Source organism: Chelon labrosus (genome assembly GCF_963514085.1).
Source record: "Chelon labrosus genome assembly, chromosome: 17".
Taxonomy (NCBI): domain Eukaryota; kingdom Metazoa; phylum Chordata; class Actinopteri; order Mugiliformes; family Mugilidae; genus Chelon; species Chelon labrosus.
In genome coordinates, this window is record NC_140350.1 from 22746758 (window position 1) to 22763965 (window position 17208).

Here is a 17208-nt window from a genome sequence, read left to right on the forward strand (position 1 = left end):
GGTGGGTTCATGTCAAACACTAGTGTTTCTGCATCAGCCGTCCTCAGTATTAGCACCGCCTCCACTTCTGTTTCTTAAAGTCTGCTTTGCAGCCTGCTTCATAGTTTCTGTCTCCGTGCTGGCGCCACGTGTACTCTTTTATATCAGTGGATAATACTCCCGCCCAGACACCTCAAGTCTTCGGCAGTTCGCCGGTGCTTTGGAGAGCATGCAGCACTGTCTGTCACTTTTTACTGTGGACGTTACAAACGAAAGCCAACAGCAGCTATTCTCTCCCTCTACTGAGAGCTTTCCTGTGTTCGTTCTGTGAGTGCGCTCGTGTGTGAAGTCTTACCTCCTGTCTTCCATCGCCAGTAGAAACTCCCTGAGACGCTTGCCGCCGGTTGCTATGGACGATCTCTAAACTGCATGGCTTAAAGAAAACTAAAACTCTGCCTGTGCTGCACATCTCTCCAGTCGTAGCTTAGCAGCCGGTGCTTCTGATAGTGCTACCCCTTCTTCCTTTTTTTATCCCTCCCATGCATACACCTTCCCAGCCCAGCGGAGTGCAACGATTCACCCTGACATAAATCAAGTGCTTTATGGGACCAAAGACGAGCCAGGCCCTCCGCTCTCTTAGTCCCTTTCAGACCGGCCTGACCTGGCCCGGCCCAAGCCTAGCTACAAACCACCCCCTGTGCCACATCATCTCTTAACGGCAACACCACTGCCTGACGCTTCCTCTGACTTGAGTCTGTTGGCCCGGGCCAAAGACTCGCGCCACGTGATCAGATAAATGACAGCAGCTGTGGGACTGCAGTTGGCACAGAACAGGCGAGTGTGTGTTTGTGTGAGTGTGTGAGATTGCGCGTGCGTGTGTGTGTGTGTGTGCGTGTCCTGCTAATTTCAGCATTGCTCCAAGTGGGAGTGTGTAAGAGTGCTTGGGTGTATCTGCTAATCCACACTGTATCTGGAAGAAAAAAAAAGATCTCCGAAGATGAGAAGGTGTGATCTGAACAGAAAAAGGCCCTTTTAGGGGAAAACACACCTTGCACTTTATTTCGTTTTGAGGAGTAAAAAAAAAAAAGAAAGACCCTCAAGGACGAGAGAAAAAGGGAATGCTAACAGAGGAGACGTCCTGCCAAACAACCTGTGCCATCGCCTTGGTCCTGGCCTACACAGCAGGAAAACAACATGAACGAACTTTTGATTTCGGACGGTTTTGCAAATCAAACCAACGTTGGTACAGTGTAATCTATTTCTGATGAACCATGACATTTCTTTGCGTAAATCGTGTGGCCATCTGTTCTTTGTTTTATTTATTTTTTTCCGACAGAAAATTCTAATTTTTGTTCATTCTAAAGTGCAATCTTAGGTTTTACAAATTTTCTAGCTATATCTTCTTTTTCCTTGTGTTTCATACGGAGATTTTAAAACGTGAGCCACTATTATTATCAAGACGTTTCCTTTGAATGTAACAGTTAGAGGACGAATCTCTCAGACAAACTATCGAGTCCGTTTTCCCGATTTTTTTTTTTTTTCAGCGCCTTTTTCTTTCCATTACTTGAACTGTCGCACACAGCGTTTAATTGGTCGCACATCTTTGTGTACAGCATCTTTATAAATGTGTCTTGCATGGGGTTATTTTTCAATATGTTCATGGCCTTGTATTGTACTGTTAAATTGTTACTATATATACCTATTCTTTCTATCTCAAAAGTCTCGGAAATGCTAGTTTTGAGCAGTCAGCATGTCTACACTAATGCACCTCATATCAGTCTGATCATATCAATGGGTTTGAAACAGTTACGTCTTGTATTACAGTGATGCATTCATAAGGCCTCTAGCATCGGTGAACTTTTAGCGGCAGTTGTTGACTACTATTTAGGTGCTATTTATCTTCTCTGTGCTCTTTTGTTGTTTTCCGTCTCACAGGAAGTGATTTTGGTGACGTTAAGGCTGGATCTGACACGTGTTAGCTCGCGAAACAGCCAGTGTTAGGAAGTGTAGTGCCAAGCTGAGACGTGACGAGCTGCTGGTTTATTTACAGACCGTGCGGGAAAAGAAAGAAGCCTGTTTCTGACCCTCATTGAAGTGCACTGAAATTAGGAATCTCTTTCTTGTAACTCCCTCCGTGTCAATACTGTGAATATGTTCAAAATCAAATAGCTAAGTGAGTGATGAGTGAAGATTATTGGTGCCAAACGTGTTGGTTGCTACATGGATAGTAGTGACGGTTTCAGTGGTTTGGAGTTGCGGCGCTTTTGATTTTTAAAAAATAAATATCTGGTAATCTTTAGCTAATTCTGTTCTGAAGGTTTAACAAATCCTCAAAGACTCTTCCAACCGTCACATACTCAGTTTTCTGGCCTGTTTCCCAAACCAAAAATGGTTTGAAATGGCTTGAAATGACGCTTCCCTATAGACCAATCAGCCATAACATTAAAACCACTGACAGGTGAAGTGAACAACATCAATCATCTCATTACAATTCAATGTTCTGCAGGGAAACCTTTGGTCCTGGCATTCATGTAGATGATACGACTCAATAAACATGAAAAATATGTAACTAACTGAGTGTCTACAGGATGTGCTGCAAAAAAAACAGATCTACCCAAAGGCTCCAACTACCAGTGTCCTGGTGCCAGACACCACAATGTTTTGTCTCCAATAAGTCAGAACTATTTCAGAGGACAGTATTAAGCAGGTGGTTTTAGACGTTGTGGCTACCCGTTGTAAATTGAAGGATTATGAACAGAAGAACTACATTAAAATTACTTTTTATTTTAAATTATCCAAGAAAACTGTTGGAAGAAGTTGTTTCTAGCTATCACTTCATAATGCAGTAGAAGGAAAAGGATTAGAAGAGTCTTTGAGGATTCACAGATTGCCACGTATTTCTTCATTGCTCAGCTTTGTGACTTGAATATAATGTAAAAGTAGTTTATATGAAAGGAAGAAATTGGGTCAGAGTGACACTGGCATCAACTAGAAGCAGACTGACACCATCCCGCATCCTAATAACCCCAGAAACCAATAAGTCATCAGGGACCCAATTTGTCCATATTGTCTTCAGCTTGTTTACTGTAGGTTGTAGTCCAACAATCCTCCATTAACAAGCCACAGTTCTCAAGGATTAAACTAATGTCTTGGCTTCCTAAGCAGTTGGCTAGCTGTGCAGTAGCTAGCGAGCTGGTAGCTAACATCAAAAATGTCCAGACAACACATAGATTGCAAACTAAACTGGGGGTTAATAAATACTGCAATACAATTTATTATAGTAATAATGATAACCTCTGATTGGGCCTAATAAAACACAAATAATAACATGATATAATCCATATTATCATATGACAAAGAGAAGAAGTTAGGTTGACAATGGCTCTGTGGTACATTCATGAATAACAGTATGATATTTATGGAGTTATAGTACCTGTATAACAGTTCATTATTAGCCATGCAAGTGTTTGTGATATAACTGTAGTTTTATCTACATAATGTAGTTAACAAAAAGATGACATAGCCCCAAATAAGAAGTACGCATATATGAATTTAAAAGTGTTGATGATAAGTGACTTAACGTGTAGAGTAGCTGATATTATTGCTATGGGTTAGTAGCTGATAAAATAGTGTTTGACAAATGTTTCTTATATATGAATTTGAGCTCTATGTAATTTTCATATTTTGTTGAATTGTACGGCGTTATTGAATACGTCATCCTCCAATATCGTGAGATTATATCGTCCTCTAAGTCAGTGGCCATATTTCCAACAACGTAGGTTTTACGACTCGTCCTATAATGGTCCTCATTTATAGTCGATGTGGTTGTAGCTTAGCCCTGTATATTGGCAAAATCTTTTATTTATTTCATACACTTAAACAGAAAGGCAGTTCCTTTTCACCATGCTAACAGGGATGCTAATGTCAGATTTGGTCGTCAGCTAGTCAGCCACCAACTTAGATCCACGTTGAAATAATCTAAACATACATTTGATTGGTTGAGATTTTAAACGGACGTTCATGTCCCCCAGCTGCTTTAATAGTGCTACTAACAGGTTAATACCATATAATCCGCCATGTGTCTGTTCATGTTTCCCTCAGGATGAATTGTAATATTTTTAATTTACTTCCATCATCAGGTTAAACGCATGGCATCAACCTCAGCTAAACGTTATGCTAATTAACATATATTAGCATGTTAGCCTAAAATGGTGCACATGGTAAATGCCTGCTAAACATCAATATGTTACCATGCTACCATTAGCATTTAGCTTTGCAGCTTCAGAGCCATTAGTATAGCTGCACTTTTTGTACTATATACTGTATGTAAATTAATGTATTAATGTCCTATTAGTTACCTGTAAATGCAAATATATTTTATATGCTATAAAGTATAAATTGAACTGGAGTGTAAAGATAGGAAGGTGGGGGGAATGGATGGTAGCAAGCGAGATGATCTGCTTGTTTCATCTGACGAGAAATTGTTATTCATGAATGTGCCACATTACATGATAATATAGGTTTTCAGAAATGTACTGTGAGGTTTCAGGCGACAACTTGTGTAACGGCTAATTCACAGCCAGGCCATATGGGAGGATATGAGTCCCAATCGTACAGTAATCACAAGAGTAAGGAGCCAACAATAATAATAACAGCAGCGTGTCAAACTCAACGAGAGCGAGTCGTGTCGAGGCGTTTCTTTTCAGCCTTCTGCTCATGTGCCACAGCAGTGCCAAAAAAGACGAAACGGTCTATTGCGAAGTGATGCATTGTGGGTGATGAAGTGTGAGCTGAAAAAAGAGAGAGACACTGGACAAGTGTTTTGTTCTCCACTTTATGGCCTCTTTTTAGTTTTTTGTCCTCGTCATGGAGTGATTTTTAACGCCGTTGCTATGGTTACTCAATGTAATTATTGCACATTGTTGGATCCTTTTTGCCAAAAGTGTTATGGCTTTCACTGTTAACCACCACACAAGAAACACAACACAAACAACTCCGGCTACTGGACTAACCAGACTGGGTCGGAGTGGTTTCTTTTTTGGACCTTGACTGGCGTTTTTTTGATAGTCGCCGTAAAAGCTTATCAGTCTTCTGTATATATATATATATACCGTCCGCATGGCCTCGCCCCACGGCAGGTTTTGAAGAACACGAACCCATTCGAACGGCACTGAACTGCTCACAACGGTGGTGACTTTTGTACGAATCCAAAAATGCCAGTGCATGTAGCAAAAATCGCTTCGGATCTGCTCGCGCCATTACGAATCACAGAATATATATTTTTTGGTTCTCGGAGTGTCGTAAAAAAAACATAATCCGCTGTTGCTACTTTGATAAACATACTGTGTGAAGTAAAAGGCTTCTGTTGCACACTTGCATGCGTTAAAGCAGTATCCAGTTTTCTAATATTTTGTATTCAGTAACCTGCAGTATACAGTATGTATATAAAAGTAGCACCAACTCGACTTATCAGTTATTATTAGGGAGGGGAGGGGGGTCCATGTTTTGATGGATGTTTATATCCTGGACATTGATTTTAACAGGAAGCAGTTCTTGCCCGCTACCTCTAGTGATCAGCAAGAATACTTAAGAGGAATCAAGTGAATCATTCACCTTTTTCCTACCTCTTGGATATCTCGTGTGAATTAATTACAGACACTGAAGTGGTGACTCCCAGTGCTGTGCTTTCATATATTTATTTTCAGAGAGATTTGGGGGGAAATAGTCGCCTGTCACACCTTAGGGAACAAGTTTGGAAGAGTTTTTACAAGAGTGAGAAAACAGGATTAGTGCCGCCGTCATGTATGTACCAGCCGACAGTTAGCTTAGCGTAGCTTAGCATGAAGACTAGAAGCAGGAGGTTTTAAGGTACGGACACACCAAACAGACATCAAAGAGCTACCTGCAACAAAGAACATCATTTTGCTATTAGTATTGGACCAAACTGCTACGCTTGAACGCACCAGACGGGACATACGGTCTGCACCTGCATGAACAGGAAATAACTCTCCACACCAGCAGGTGGCGGTATTCATCATTCAAAAAAGGGAAACCAGGAAGAGCTACTGTTAGCTGGTAGGATAGGAAGCTAGGAAGAGCTATACACTTAGAGTCTTACAGAGCTGACCTCTCTTGAATCATGCTGATCATCTGGTCCACAGTTTAGTCATTGTAGATGAAGATGAAACATGAGAAGACCCGTTTTCTTCTTGCGCACCAGCTCTCAGCCAATCAGAATGATCTCTTACCAACTGTCAATCGCGCTGAATTGTCCAAAAAGTCGTTGGCAGGATCCAACTAGTGCCAATGATGTGCTGAAAAAGACTAGGGCTAGCCTTTAGCTTGGTGTGTCGCAGCCTTAAGAACCATCCGTTTTCACATTTAGTTTATTTTTTTTATTAATCAAACAAATAACAAACATAACCTCTTATTAAATCAGCGTTGGACGTGCTACCAGGTGGATTTTCTTACCTTTGGACAGAGCCTGCCATATGACTTTCCATTCTGCTGATCTGAGTTTGTTGACGACTGCTAATGACTTCATATTTAATGTACAGATCTGATTTGGTGTTTCATCCCAACAAGAGAGCACCAGCTACATTGAGGGGCATCGCAGTTTAGGAGAAAAAAAAACTTTTGGATAGATGGCAGGGATATATTTACCAGCTGATATGACGCTTAACTACTTTTTTGTCATTGGTGTGATCATTTTATTAAACAAATTGTGGAATCTGTTTGACAGGGAAGTGACCAGAAGAAGTGGCCTGAGATAGCATTAATAAGTTAGCTTAGCTTTAGCAGTAGTTCACTAATCTGCAAGTTCTGGTAAACTTCACAGCACAGAGATAACAAATTTGACAAATTTATGGATTAAGCAGCTTCCAGGTGGATCATGTCCACCGGGAGACCTGGCAAGAGGACAGACGTACACGAGGATATGACTCAAGCACACCAATAATACAAACAAACCATACAGAGATAGATTAAGACAGCAAGCGCACAAGATCTAGAGACAGCTTTGCTGAAGATCCCTGAGATGGTTAATGGTCCAGCACAGCCACGGTTGAATATACAGTCTGTTATCTAAGGCCACTTCTTTAAGTCACTAATTTCCCCCCAAATCTCTAAGAAAAGTGGCAAAACCTGCAACATATAAACTCTAGTTGAAGTCTAATTTACACAAGGTATGATGGAAGTAGGAATAAAGAGGTAGACAACATTTAGAGGGATGATGAGTGATTGATTTTCTCGGTTTTCGTTAACCACCTCTAGCCTGAACGATTGCTCGTGCGCGGATCTTATAGCCTCGTCAACTTGCTGCATGTGTCTAAACTGGAGTTCTGGAGAGAGAGAGAGAGAAAAGTCCGCCAGGTATTAACATTTATCGAATTTGAAACTTTTTAATCCGAGATCGAGTCTTGTCCACTCAAGGAATGAGCTTGTAATTCTTCTTGTATTTTTCTGCTGATGTTTATTAACCGGAGACTGGAAAACCTACTGCATGGTGACTCTTCTAGAAGATGCTACCGTCTTTATAACAAGTATCTTTTATCAGTATTTTATAACCTTGTTAATTTTATATATCCACTTGCGTTCCCAGCTGGTATGTTTACTGATAGTTAGGTATCAGAGAGCCGTGCTGTATGTATCTGTACCCGTGTGCTTGTCCGTGTGTTTCTTTCAGCGTGAGCTTTTACGTTTATTTATTTTTCTTTTCTTTTTCTTTTTCTCAATGCGTGTCCGTCGAATTTGGTTCTCGGTTACACTGTGGTTATTTTATAGCTACGATCTGAAATTATTATTTTTTCTTTTGTATTTAATGTCAACTTGTGGCATGACTTTGAAATAAAACTGGAAAAAAAATCTGGGATTGTCGTCATTGTGCTTGAGCATGAAGATAAATTAGAGTTATGAGATTAGATTACGATAGATACTTTATTTATCCCAAGGGGAAATTCGGTGTCCAGTAGCTTCATCACATAGAAACACATATAAAGATATTTAGGTTATAGAATATGAATATATAATGCTGTGTAAAAAATATGTGGCCTGAAGGACAGATGACCTCCTCTTCCTGTCTGTAGCCTGTCACTCAGTGAGCTTCTCTGCCTGACTATAGTGTCCTGTAGAGGGTGGTGGACATTGTTCATGATGGACCGGAGTTTGTTCAAAGTCCTTGCATCTAGCACTGATGTCAGGGACTCCAGCTCTGTCCCCTACCACAGAGTCCTCCTTCTGGATTTTCCTTCTCCACGATGTGTCCTTCTTCTTAGTGCTGCCTCCCCAGGACACCACAGCGTAGAAGAGGACACTGGCGAGACAGAAGGACAGAGAAATGTTTAGTGTTGGCCTAATTGTGGAAGGTTTTGACTATATCGTGCCAGTGATTAATTAGCATTGATAATGTTGAGTATGGGCGACACAGTGGCATGGTGGTTAGCACTGATGCCTCACTGCAAGAAGTCTGCGTGGGTTCTCTCCAGGTTCTCCAGCTTCCTCCCACCATCCAAAGACATGCTGGTTAGGTTCATTGGTGATTCTAAATTGGCCGTAGGTGTGAGTGTCTCTCTGTGTTAGCCCTGTGATAGACTGGAGCCCCCCTCTCGCCCGGTGACAGCTGGGGCTTGTGATGATTGTCAGATGTATTTTTTATCTGCAAAGGCTGCTTTCATTGACTTAACATTAATGTTCATCTATGTCGAAGCCTAAATGTGCAGAACCAAACCGTTGACAACTGGGAGGCAGTGCTGCCATGCTAGCTATTAGCATCTGATGTAGAGGGCCTTTGTTAAGTTCTTGTCAGAAAAACAACAGATGAACGAGGATGCAGCGATGACGCTTCTAACCAAATGAGTTCAGGAATACAGTCACTTAACACAGTGCTGCACTTACTCTTACTGTGGTCCCAAGTTAGTACAAAATCTCCTCCTCTTGACCTTTCTGGGGCTCAGTGGACTTCCTCTGCAGACATCTATTGTCTCAGCACAACTTAATACAATGGAGGTGAATGGACATTGTCTACAGCCTACAGCTCTGCTAGCGCTGCGGTGGGTCCTTACAGTGACGCATTATGAGCTCATAACAGACATTTTTAGAAGTTCAACATGTTTCCTGACCTAGCCTGTTGGTGTCCAAGTAGATCAAGACAAAGCTTACGGACAGATTAAAATCTTGACCTGATGATTGTGAATAATAGTTAATAAAAGTTCATGGAGCAACAGTATTTCCCTTCCTTTCGAGGGAAACGTGTGTGTGTGTGCTGTATTTTATTATGACTCACAGTAACTTGTTTCTAGGAATAGTCAAACTACTGTGTGGATAAAGTGAGGATGCTGTCAAATGCTTTACCTTAAGAACCCCTGTGAACCTATAAGAACATTTTTGTTACGTTAATTAGCAGGTGGGTTGTTCTAAGCATCTTGGAGAACATCTGTGGGTTCGGGCTGTCTCCGTGTCTTCTGCCTCTTCGTATAATCCCAGCCCGAGTCCACGACGTTGAGACCAGTGCTCTCTGATGGACACGTCTTCTGTTGCAGGACTTAGAAAGCTGGAGGTCAACCCCACCGCTGTATTTTTATTTTTTTTTAATTTTGACCTTTTAAAAATGTGTAGCAGAGCAACGACTTGGAAATCACGACCTGGCTGGGTCACCTCCCTCTCCACCTCCCAGCTGGCCTCTGTATCTGCCACCAACAGGCTCCACCTCCCGTCTAATCAGGATCAGCAGCCGTGAATGAGACGCAGCGAGAGAGTCTGGAGAGCCCCCGCCACTGACCCAGACGTCAGACTGTAACTGGGCCTCAAACGCTGGAACCTCCCGACCCCTGCCTGCAGGAGGCTCGGACCACAACAAAGAAGAGGTGAAGTCTATGGGAATTATTTTAAAAGTAGGACAAAACACAGGATAAGAGAGTCATCTTCCAGTTTTTCCAATCCTTGATCAACTCTGGGCCATTAATACAAGACGGCAAAGGGCACAAAAGACATTTAAGAAAGCAGAAGGAAGAAGACAGGACCTTACGAAGTGTGTTGGGAGGTAAGTGGGGCAGGTGTACATGGGTTGGGGGTGAGGGCTTATTAGCCGGGCCACGGTGCTGTTGCTCTGCTGTAGCTTTAGGCCAAAGCCTCTTACTGCTCACTTCTTCCTGTGCCAGCACTTAAAGCAGCCATTATGTGGCCCTCAAGTAAACACAGTTGGCTGTAGTGTGTGTGTGTGTGTGCTCGTTGCATAAAGTCTGAATTGTTTCTTCTGAGTTTGATTCGATTAAAGATTATCTCTCGTCACATAACAGTTTTAAGTGTCTCTGAGAGCAGGAACCGCAAGAAATGTCACACAAAGGAAGGAATCATGGCGGCATAAGTCCTGCATTGCAGGGGGTTCAGGAGGAACTATTCAGTCCTGCAAAATCCCATCAAACCTTTATTTAAATGTAGCTGTGGCTTCAAAATCTAACAAGTCCTTATCTGAGAATCGGAATCTGGAAAAAGTTTGATGTCCCAAGGTCCACTCACCAACTTTTTACAGGACTTTCAGTCAAATCTGAGCTTCAGTTGGAGGCTCCTTTAAATGGGACCTTAATTAAGGATTTTAAGGAAGCGTTTAAGGTGTCGTTTCAAAGATCAACACTGAAAATAAAGGTAATTTGAACGTGTGCAACATACACACACCAGACAGTTCGCTCGGTGCACCAGTGAGAACCAACAAGATGCATTATTCGCTTCATGAAAGTCATGGTATTCAGCATTAGTTTAAAATCACTGTTGATTCCACTGTATCTTGTATTATTGTTGTATTTTATTGTGTTGTACCGACCTCATTTTAGTCAGGGGGCTACTTTTATGTTTAATTCAATCCAGTTTAACAGAGCCACAAACTACATCCTCCCGAATGATCATCCAGTTGAATTACCACCTTTCTGATGCTATTTCAGCATAAACATTAACATTATAATGTCATGAAGGAGGATGCAGTCATTAGAAAGTACAAGAGTCGTCTTCTTTTTGCACAGAACCTCATTAAAATCTTTACATAAGAGTATTTTTAGTAGTTTACTAGATTTGTTTTCTCTAGTGTACCTAATGTTTTTCTGGCCTTTAAGAGACTAATTTATGTGCTTCCAAAATATAAACTAAACGAAGGAGGACTAAAACAAGAGTCAAAAATAGTTAATTGTGACGCCGTTTGCTTTGCACCAAATCACAAAGAACTGAGACTCTGAATTAAAACTCTAAATTGATCACTGAGACACTTCACGGTCCTTAAATCATCTGAAGTTGTGGAATACAAAACAACATTTAGACTATTAAAAGAGCAAGATGTGTCGTATAATAACGTCTCACTTTTAATGCAGATATATTTAAGCCTAGTCGGAGATCAAGTAAAGCTCTTTAGCCCGGGGGAACTATTTAATTAATGTTGGTCAAAGAGGACGTTGGGTAGATTTATGTCTCCTCGTGTGCTTTTATTCTTATAAACAATTAACAAATAATGTAAAAAGTACCTTTAAATGTTGTTCAGTTACATTTAATTTTCCACACTGTTCATGTTAAACATTCTTCTACTGTTACTGTTCTACTATTCTTCTGTGTTATTCTTCGCAGACGCCCGTAACCACAGAGCTCATGGACGCGAGTCTCCTGAAGGTTTGTGATCAATGATGAAAGTTTCACGCCGCTCCGTGCCTGCGCGTCTGAATCCCTGCCCTGTGAGTCACAACCTATGGACGCAACTGACACACGTGCAGCACACACACTTGTCAGAGCAGCATTACAGGCCGCACACACACACACAGATTAGCAGCCAGGGCATTAGCAAGAGTTCTCTTACATAGAAATCTCTGATCAGGCTGACTCGGGGGTCTCGTGAGTCCTTCTGAATTAGAAGTATGTTATTCTGAGGCATCATGCTTTATAATATTATAAATTACAATAATGATTGATGATGAGTGCAATGTCCCTCATGGAGAGCTGGCAGAGATGAGACTGAATGCTCATAAAGCGAATTTGCTAAACTCAGAGGTAGCTTAATATGTTAGGTAATAAACATTCAATCAAACATTTTTTTAACTAATAACAATGAATAAAACAATCACCACAGCTCAGTATAGACCTAAGAAACTGTACGTCTCTTTTTGCAAACACTATATCAATGTTTCACAGCCTTCTTTGGACCATAACCAAATGTTTAGCCACAGTAGAGACCTAGAGTCTGTTTGGTTCAGTTTGGTTCACCCTACTGATCTTGACAATCTCCTCACTGTTCCTCTGGAGCCACCATCATGTTCATACTTGCGGATTTTAGTGAAACATTTCAGCAGCTATTAGGTGCCACGAAATCTGCTGCAGAAATATAAATTTTGTTGTAACTTTAAGCATTTTTTGCTCAAATAGACTCTTATTTTTGTTTTTATTTTAGAGTCTAAAGCCAAATTTGAAATACCAACAAGTTCACGGACCCTGTAGACATAATAGAGGTCTCCAAAAGCATCTGAAGGTCTGCCCAGACTCAAACCCAGACTGCACTCCAGGCTCTAAAGCCCATGACACACCAAGACAATGGTTGATCTGTTGCATATAAGACCCTGGTTTTGGACCACCTGCAAAAGGCTTGTCTTATTTTATATGTTCATCTCATCTGAACATTCGGAACATGGTCACCTATAATGTGGATCAACTGATCAGCATGATTCAGGAGAGGCCAGCTCTGTACGACGCTTCGTAATTCCTCCTAGCTTCCTTACCTCCCAGCTAATAATAGCTCTTCCTGTTTCATCTTTTGTATGATGAATATAGACTACTGCCATCAACTTTTTGGTCCTGACCCAGTTGAACCTGACTGTCTCTCCCAAATGTGAGACTTTTTATGCAGCAAAATGTCATAGTTTATGCAGCAGAACTCAACTGATTTGTTCTGAAAGAAATTCAAACGTCCTTAGATTCAGGTTGTGAGTTGAGAGGATATGTTTTCAGTGCAGCTACAGTGAAATATTCTGTCACCAGGAGCAATAACCAGTCGTTTACATTTAATCAGGTGGCTTTTCAGTGTCACCTGTGTGTGCTAAAGCTTTACTGCAAGGACTGCAAGTAGCTGGACGTCCACACTGTAAAGTTTAGTACAGGTCTATAGGTCAGTGTTTGGGACAGCTGCCAGATTGGCACCCTGTGGTTCGGGATAAGAGGCTCTGTCTTGGCATAAGCTGATCATATCGTGATTAGCCATTTATGGATGACGGGAATTTAACAGTATGGTGTACGTGCGTACTTTGGCTCAGGTGCAAACTGTTGCACACAAATCTGTGGATTGTTTTATATAAATTAGATTTGTTTTTAATACAGATTATTTTGATTTATTGTACGCCACACCCATCTGAAGGTTAATCCACTTATTGGACCACTAATAGCTAATTAATGCATTTAGCCAGTCCCTTTAAACATACTTTATCTTCATCATTCATACAGTCCATGTTTTTGTTTGTTTTTTTGCCATAGATGTTATTTTTGCTGCTAACTTGCTTACATATCATTACATATGTTTACAGCATCAACACATGTCTATTTAAAGGCTTCTTTGCTTAATATAACTTACTGGAAAGCAGTTCAACTCTATATAGTGTTAAATCATGTCTTTGTGAATGAGGGAAACAAAGGAAAGACAGAAAATGATTCAGCAGTCATAATTATAACGAGTATGCCTCGTACTTAAGCAGCGGGATTAGCTCCAGGAATCCAAGTAAGCCTTTACCCAGTCCCTACCACACCCATTAAATCCCACCCCCACCTCTTTCATTCACTGGCCTCCCATTTCCAGTGGAAAATCCAGTTAGTGTGAAAAATTAGCTCGTTAGCTGGCTATTGGTGTTACATGTTAGACCTCTTAACCTACGTTGATTACTAAAATAAAAACTAACATCAGACCAGCATAAGCAAAAATTAGCAGACATATACAGTTAGCAAATATCTGGTGAGAGTAAAGGAGCATTTAGCAGCTAAAAATCCAGATATTTCACTTTTCACAGGAGTTGGTGGAGACCAAAGCAGAGCTAGAGGAGAGGTTAATAGTCATCAGGTGACAGGACCCTGAATAAAAGATAATATTGCTCTGTATTGGCTGGATGTGTAAATAAACTACTAAACAACTTTATAGATTATATAGCAAGTAAAATGTTTTTGTCAGCTTGCGCCGCTGCTTCTAAGTGGGTAATATATCAATTAATGCAGTTTAAATTCTAAAAACATGTAAGGACGAATGACTGGTAATGATAAATAACTAGTGGCTAAACTCACCATCTTTGTGTGTAGGTTTAATTTGACTCTTTTAGCGTGAATGTCCGACATCTAAGTTTAACATCTTAGCATACTGACATTTGCTGTTGATCTTCTGTTTGGTTTATTTAAGCATTTATTCAGAGCAAACTAAGTTCAGTACAAAATCACTGTAAATGTTTGTCTTCTCCTCTGCAGAGCCCTCACATGGTGATGTCTGATGTCCTGGAATCAACACGAAGCTGAACCATGGTCATTCTGCAGCAGGTCAGTCATGTTTAAAATACACTGCCTGGCCAAAAAAAAGTTGATTACAGCACACATCTACTGTATAGCATTGTTTCTGTAATCTTCTTCAATGTCACCAGATTTATTTCCATCCAGTGTTGCATTCATTTTTCACCAAGATCTTGTATTAATGATGGGAGAGTCTGACCACTGCACAAAGCCTTCTCCAGCACATCCCAAAGATTCTCAATGGGGTTAAGGTCTGGACTCTGTGGTGGCCAATCCATGTGTGAAAATGATGTCTCATGCTCCCTGAACCACTCTTTCACAATCTGAGCCCCATGAATCCTGACATTGTCATCTTGGAATATGATCCATTGATGGAATAACCTGGTCATTCAGTATATTCAGGCAGTCAGCTGACCTCATTCTTTGGACAACATTATGTTGCTGAACCTAGACCTGAGCAACTGCAGCAACCCCAGATCATAGCACTGCCCCCACAGGCTTGTACAGTAGACACTAGGCATGATGGGTGCATCACTTCATCTGCCTCTCTTCTTACCCTGATGGTTCTCCACTATCCTTCCAGTTTTTAATAATGCCTTGGACAGTTCTTAACCCAGTTTTAGTAGTTTCTTCAATATAGAATATTTTATAATCAGTTGAATTCTAATTTATAGAGTGATGTGTTGTTATGGCTTCACTTTCGAGTTGAAGGGCGTCTGAAGTTTGGTGCTCAAAGTGGTTGAACTCAGTTATTTCCTCTTCCAGATCTCCTCTTTATGTCGCTGTAATCACTACATCGTCCTTGTTTCTAAACCGTAGATAAGCAGAAAGCAATTATAATATCAGTAAAAGATAAGATAAATAAATTAGATTGTTGCAGCAGCTAAATTAGATTCAAGGAACTGTGACTTCTTCATAAAGAGATATGCTGGAGGTGTCTTACATCATGTCATAAAAATTAAACCCAAAATCATGGCTCAGATTTTCTGTAATCTTTGTAAAAATTAAAATAAGTGGACAGGTCAAATCATAAAACTTGATGGGAACCCACGGAGAAGAAATACATCTCTCAGCTCCCAGGACCTGGCAGACTAAATATAGCTAAAGCCGCCCCGTCTCCTCACCCAGTCTGCAGCAGTTACTCCATATCAGACCATCAATAGTCTCTCTTCAATAACTGGATCCCAGAGCCTTTCTCCCCCCCCGAGAGTCCCGCAGGGCACGACTCAGACGCTTTCAATCTCAGCTCTGAATCTCATTCGAGGGGAGGCATCTGGATGTCGTTAAAGGGAAGCAAAAATAGCATCTTTAAGGTCATGGTCTAGACCGTGGGGATAAACGGTGAGCTTTGTGAAACAGCGTTTTCTGTTATGAAGAGGATTTTGCCAGTGGCTGCCAAACAAACAAAACCACCTGTGGCTGGTTTTAGAAAGTATAATACAGTATAAGGCCTCACGTGAGTGTTTAGAAAACAAGTCATCTGTAGAGGAGGAGGTGGTTTCATTTTTAACTCATAGAACCTCAGTTGCACAAACAGAAAATCCCTAAATGTGTTGAAATGATCAATACGGACGGTTTACATAAACAGACCTCTATTAAAACTTCTCTAAATCTTTTCTGGATCAGTCTCGGTGCATGTAATTTGTTCCATCGTTTACTCCAGTTCTAACAGCTCTGCAGTAAACTGAGAAGTATTACCTTTATAGTTGTCAATGTGGAGTCTAGACGTTGATCCTGGAAGCAGAACACAACAAGCTAAGTTTCAGGAGGTGTTTATTCTTTTAAAAAGGGTGCTGAGCTGAGTAGAGAGTGTTTCTTTTCTAGGGGTCAGCAGAAATCAGGATCAGAAGGGTCTAGTGACACAAAGATGTTTAAAATATAAGTATTTAAAGTCACAAATACTAAACTAACAAAAACATGGGAACTTACAGACAGCTGAACATGTCTACTAAGACGACTGACACTAGAATCTAGCGATGAGCTGGAGTGGGAGCCTGGTATCAGAAGTAGAATCACTAGCACCTGGTGAACAAGTCCCCACACCTGAGTCCACTCCTGTAGTTAAGAACAAGAAAGAGGAAAAGAGAAGGAGCGTCCAAGGGTCTGTGCATTTTTATTATTTTTGATATTTCAAGTTTACTTTTAAACATAGAAATGGAAACTGGAAAAACAGCTGTTTGATTTTTATTTTAAATCCAAAAACAACAACAAAAAAAAGTGAATCGTTTTATTCTGAAGCCTAAAACAAAGACTTTATTTGTCATTTAGATTTACATCAAAATGAAACAATATTGTTATTTATAATATTTCAATACGGCACAGAGGTCCTTAGTGGAGCAGTCCTGTGTAGGTGTGTGTCGGTGAGGAGGGGGTAAATATTATAATGAGTTAAGAAGAGTTATGGCATGCAGGAAGAAACTGTTGTTGAACCTGGATGTTCTGCTCTGTAGGCTGCAGAACCTCCTTCCAGAAGCCAGCAGCCTTTCCTTCTACATATGTCATTTAAATAATTAAAAAAATAAATAAAACAGCTGTGTTTTCCTTCAGCGAAACATGAAGTAGCCTAAATCTGGAATTAACACCGCTCTCACAAGCATGGATCGTTACGACAGCCCGGGGCATGTCAGCACTAAATCTTAAGATGTTTCTTGCGGATGAACCCGGTGATTCTCCGTATTCAGAAGACAAACGCTCACAGATAAACTCACAAGACATACCTTGTGTCATAAA

At 40.7% G+C, this 17208-nt stretch overlaps 1 protein-coding gene across 1 annotated transcript in view; it reads left to right on the forward strand.

Annotated features, from left to right (window-relative positions):
- Positions 1-11648: 11648 nt before the first annotated feature.
- Positions 11649-17208, forward strand: part of myo7ab (myosin VIIAb) — a 33540-nt gene continuing 27980 nt past the window's right edge. Inside the window, exons 1-2 of the mRNA XM_084564338.1 lie at positions 11649-11684; positions 14440-14508. Of these exons, the coding sequence (XP_084420464.1) occupies positions 14491-14508 (18 nt within the window). The 5' untranslated portion in view covers positions 11649-11684; positions 14440-14490. The remainder of the gene's footprint in view (positions 11685-14439; positions 14509-17208) is intronic.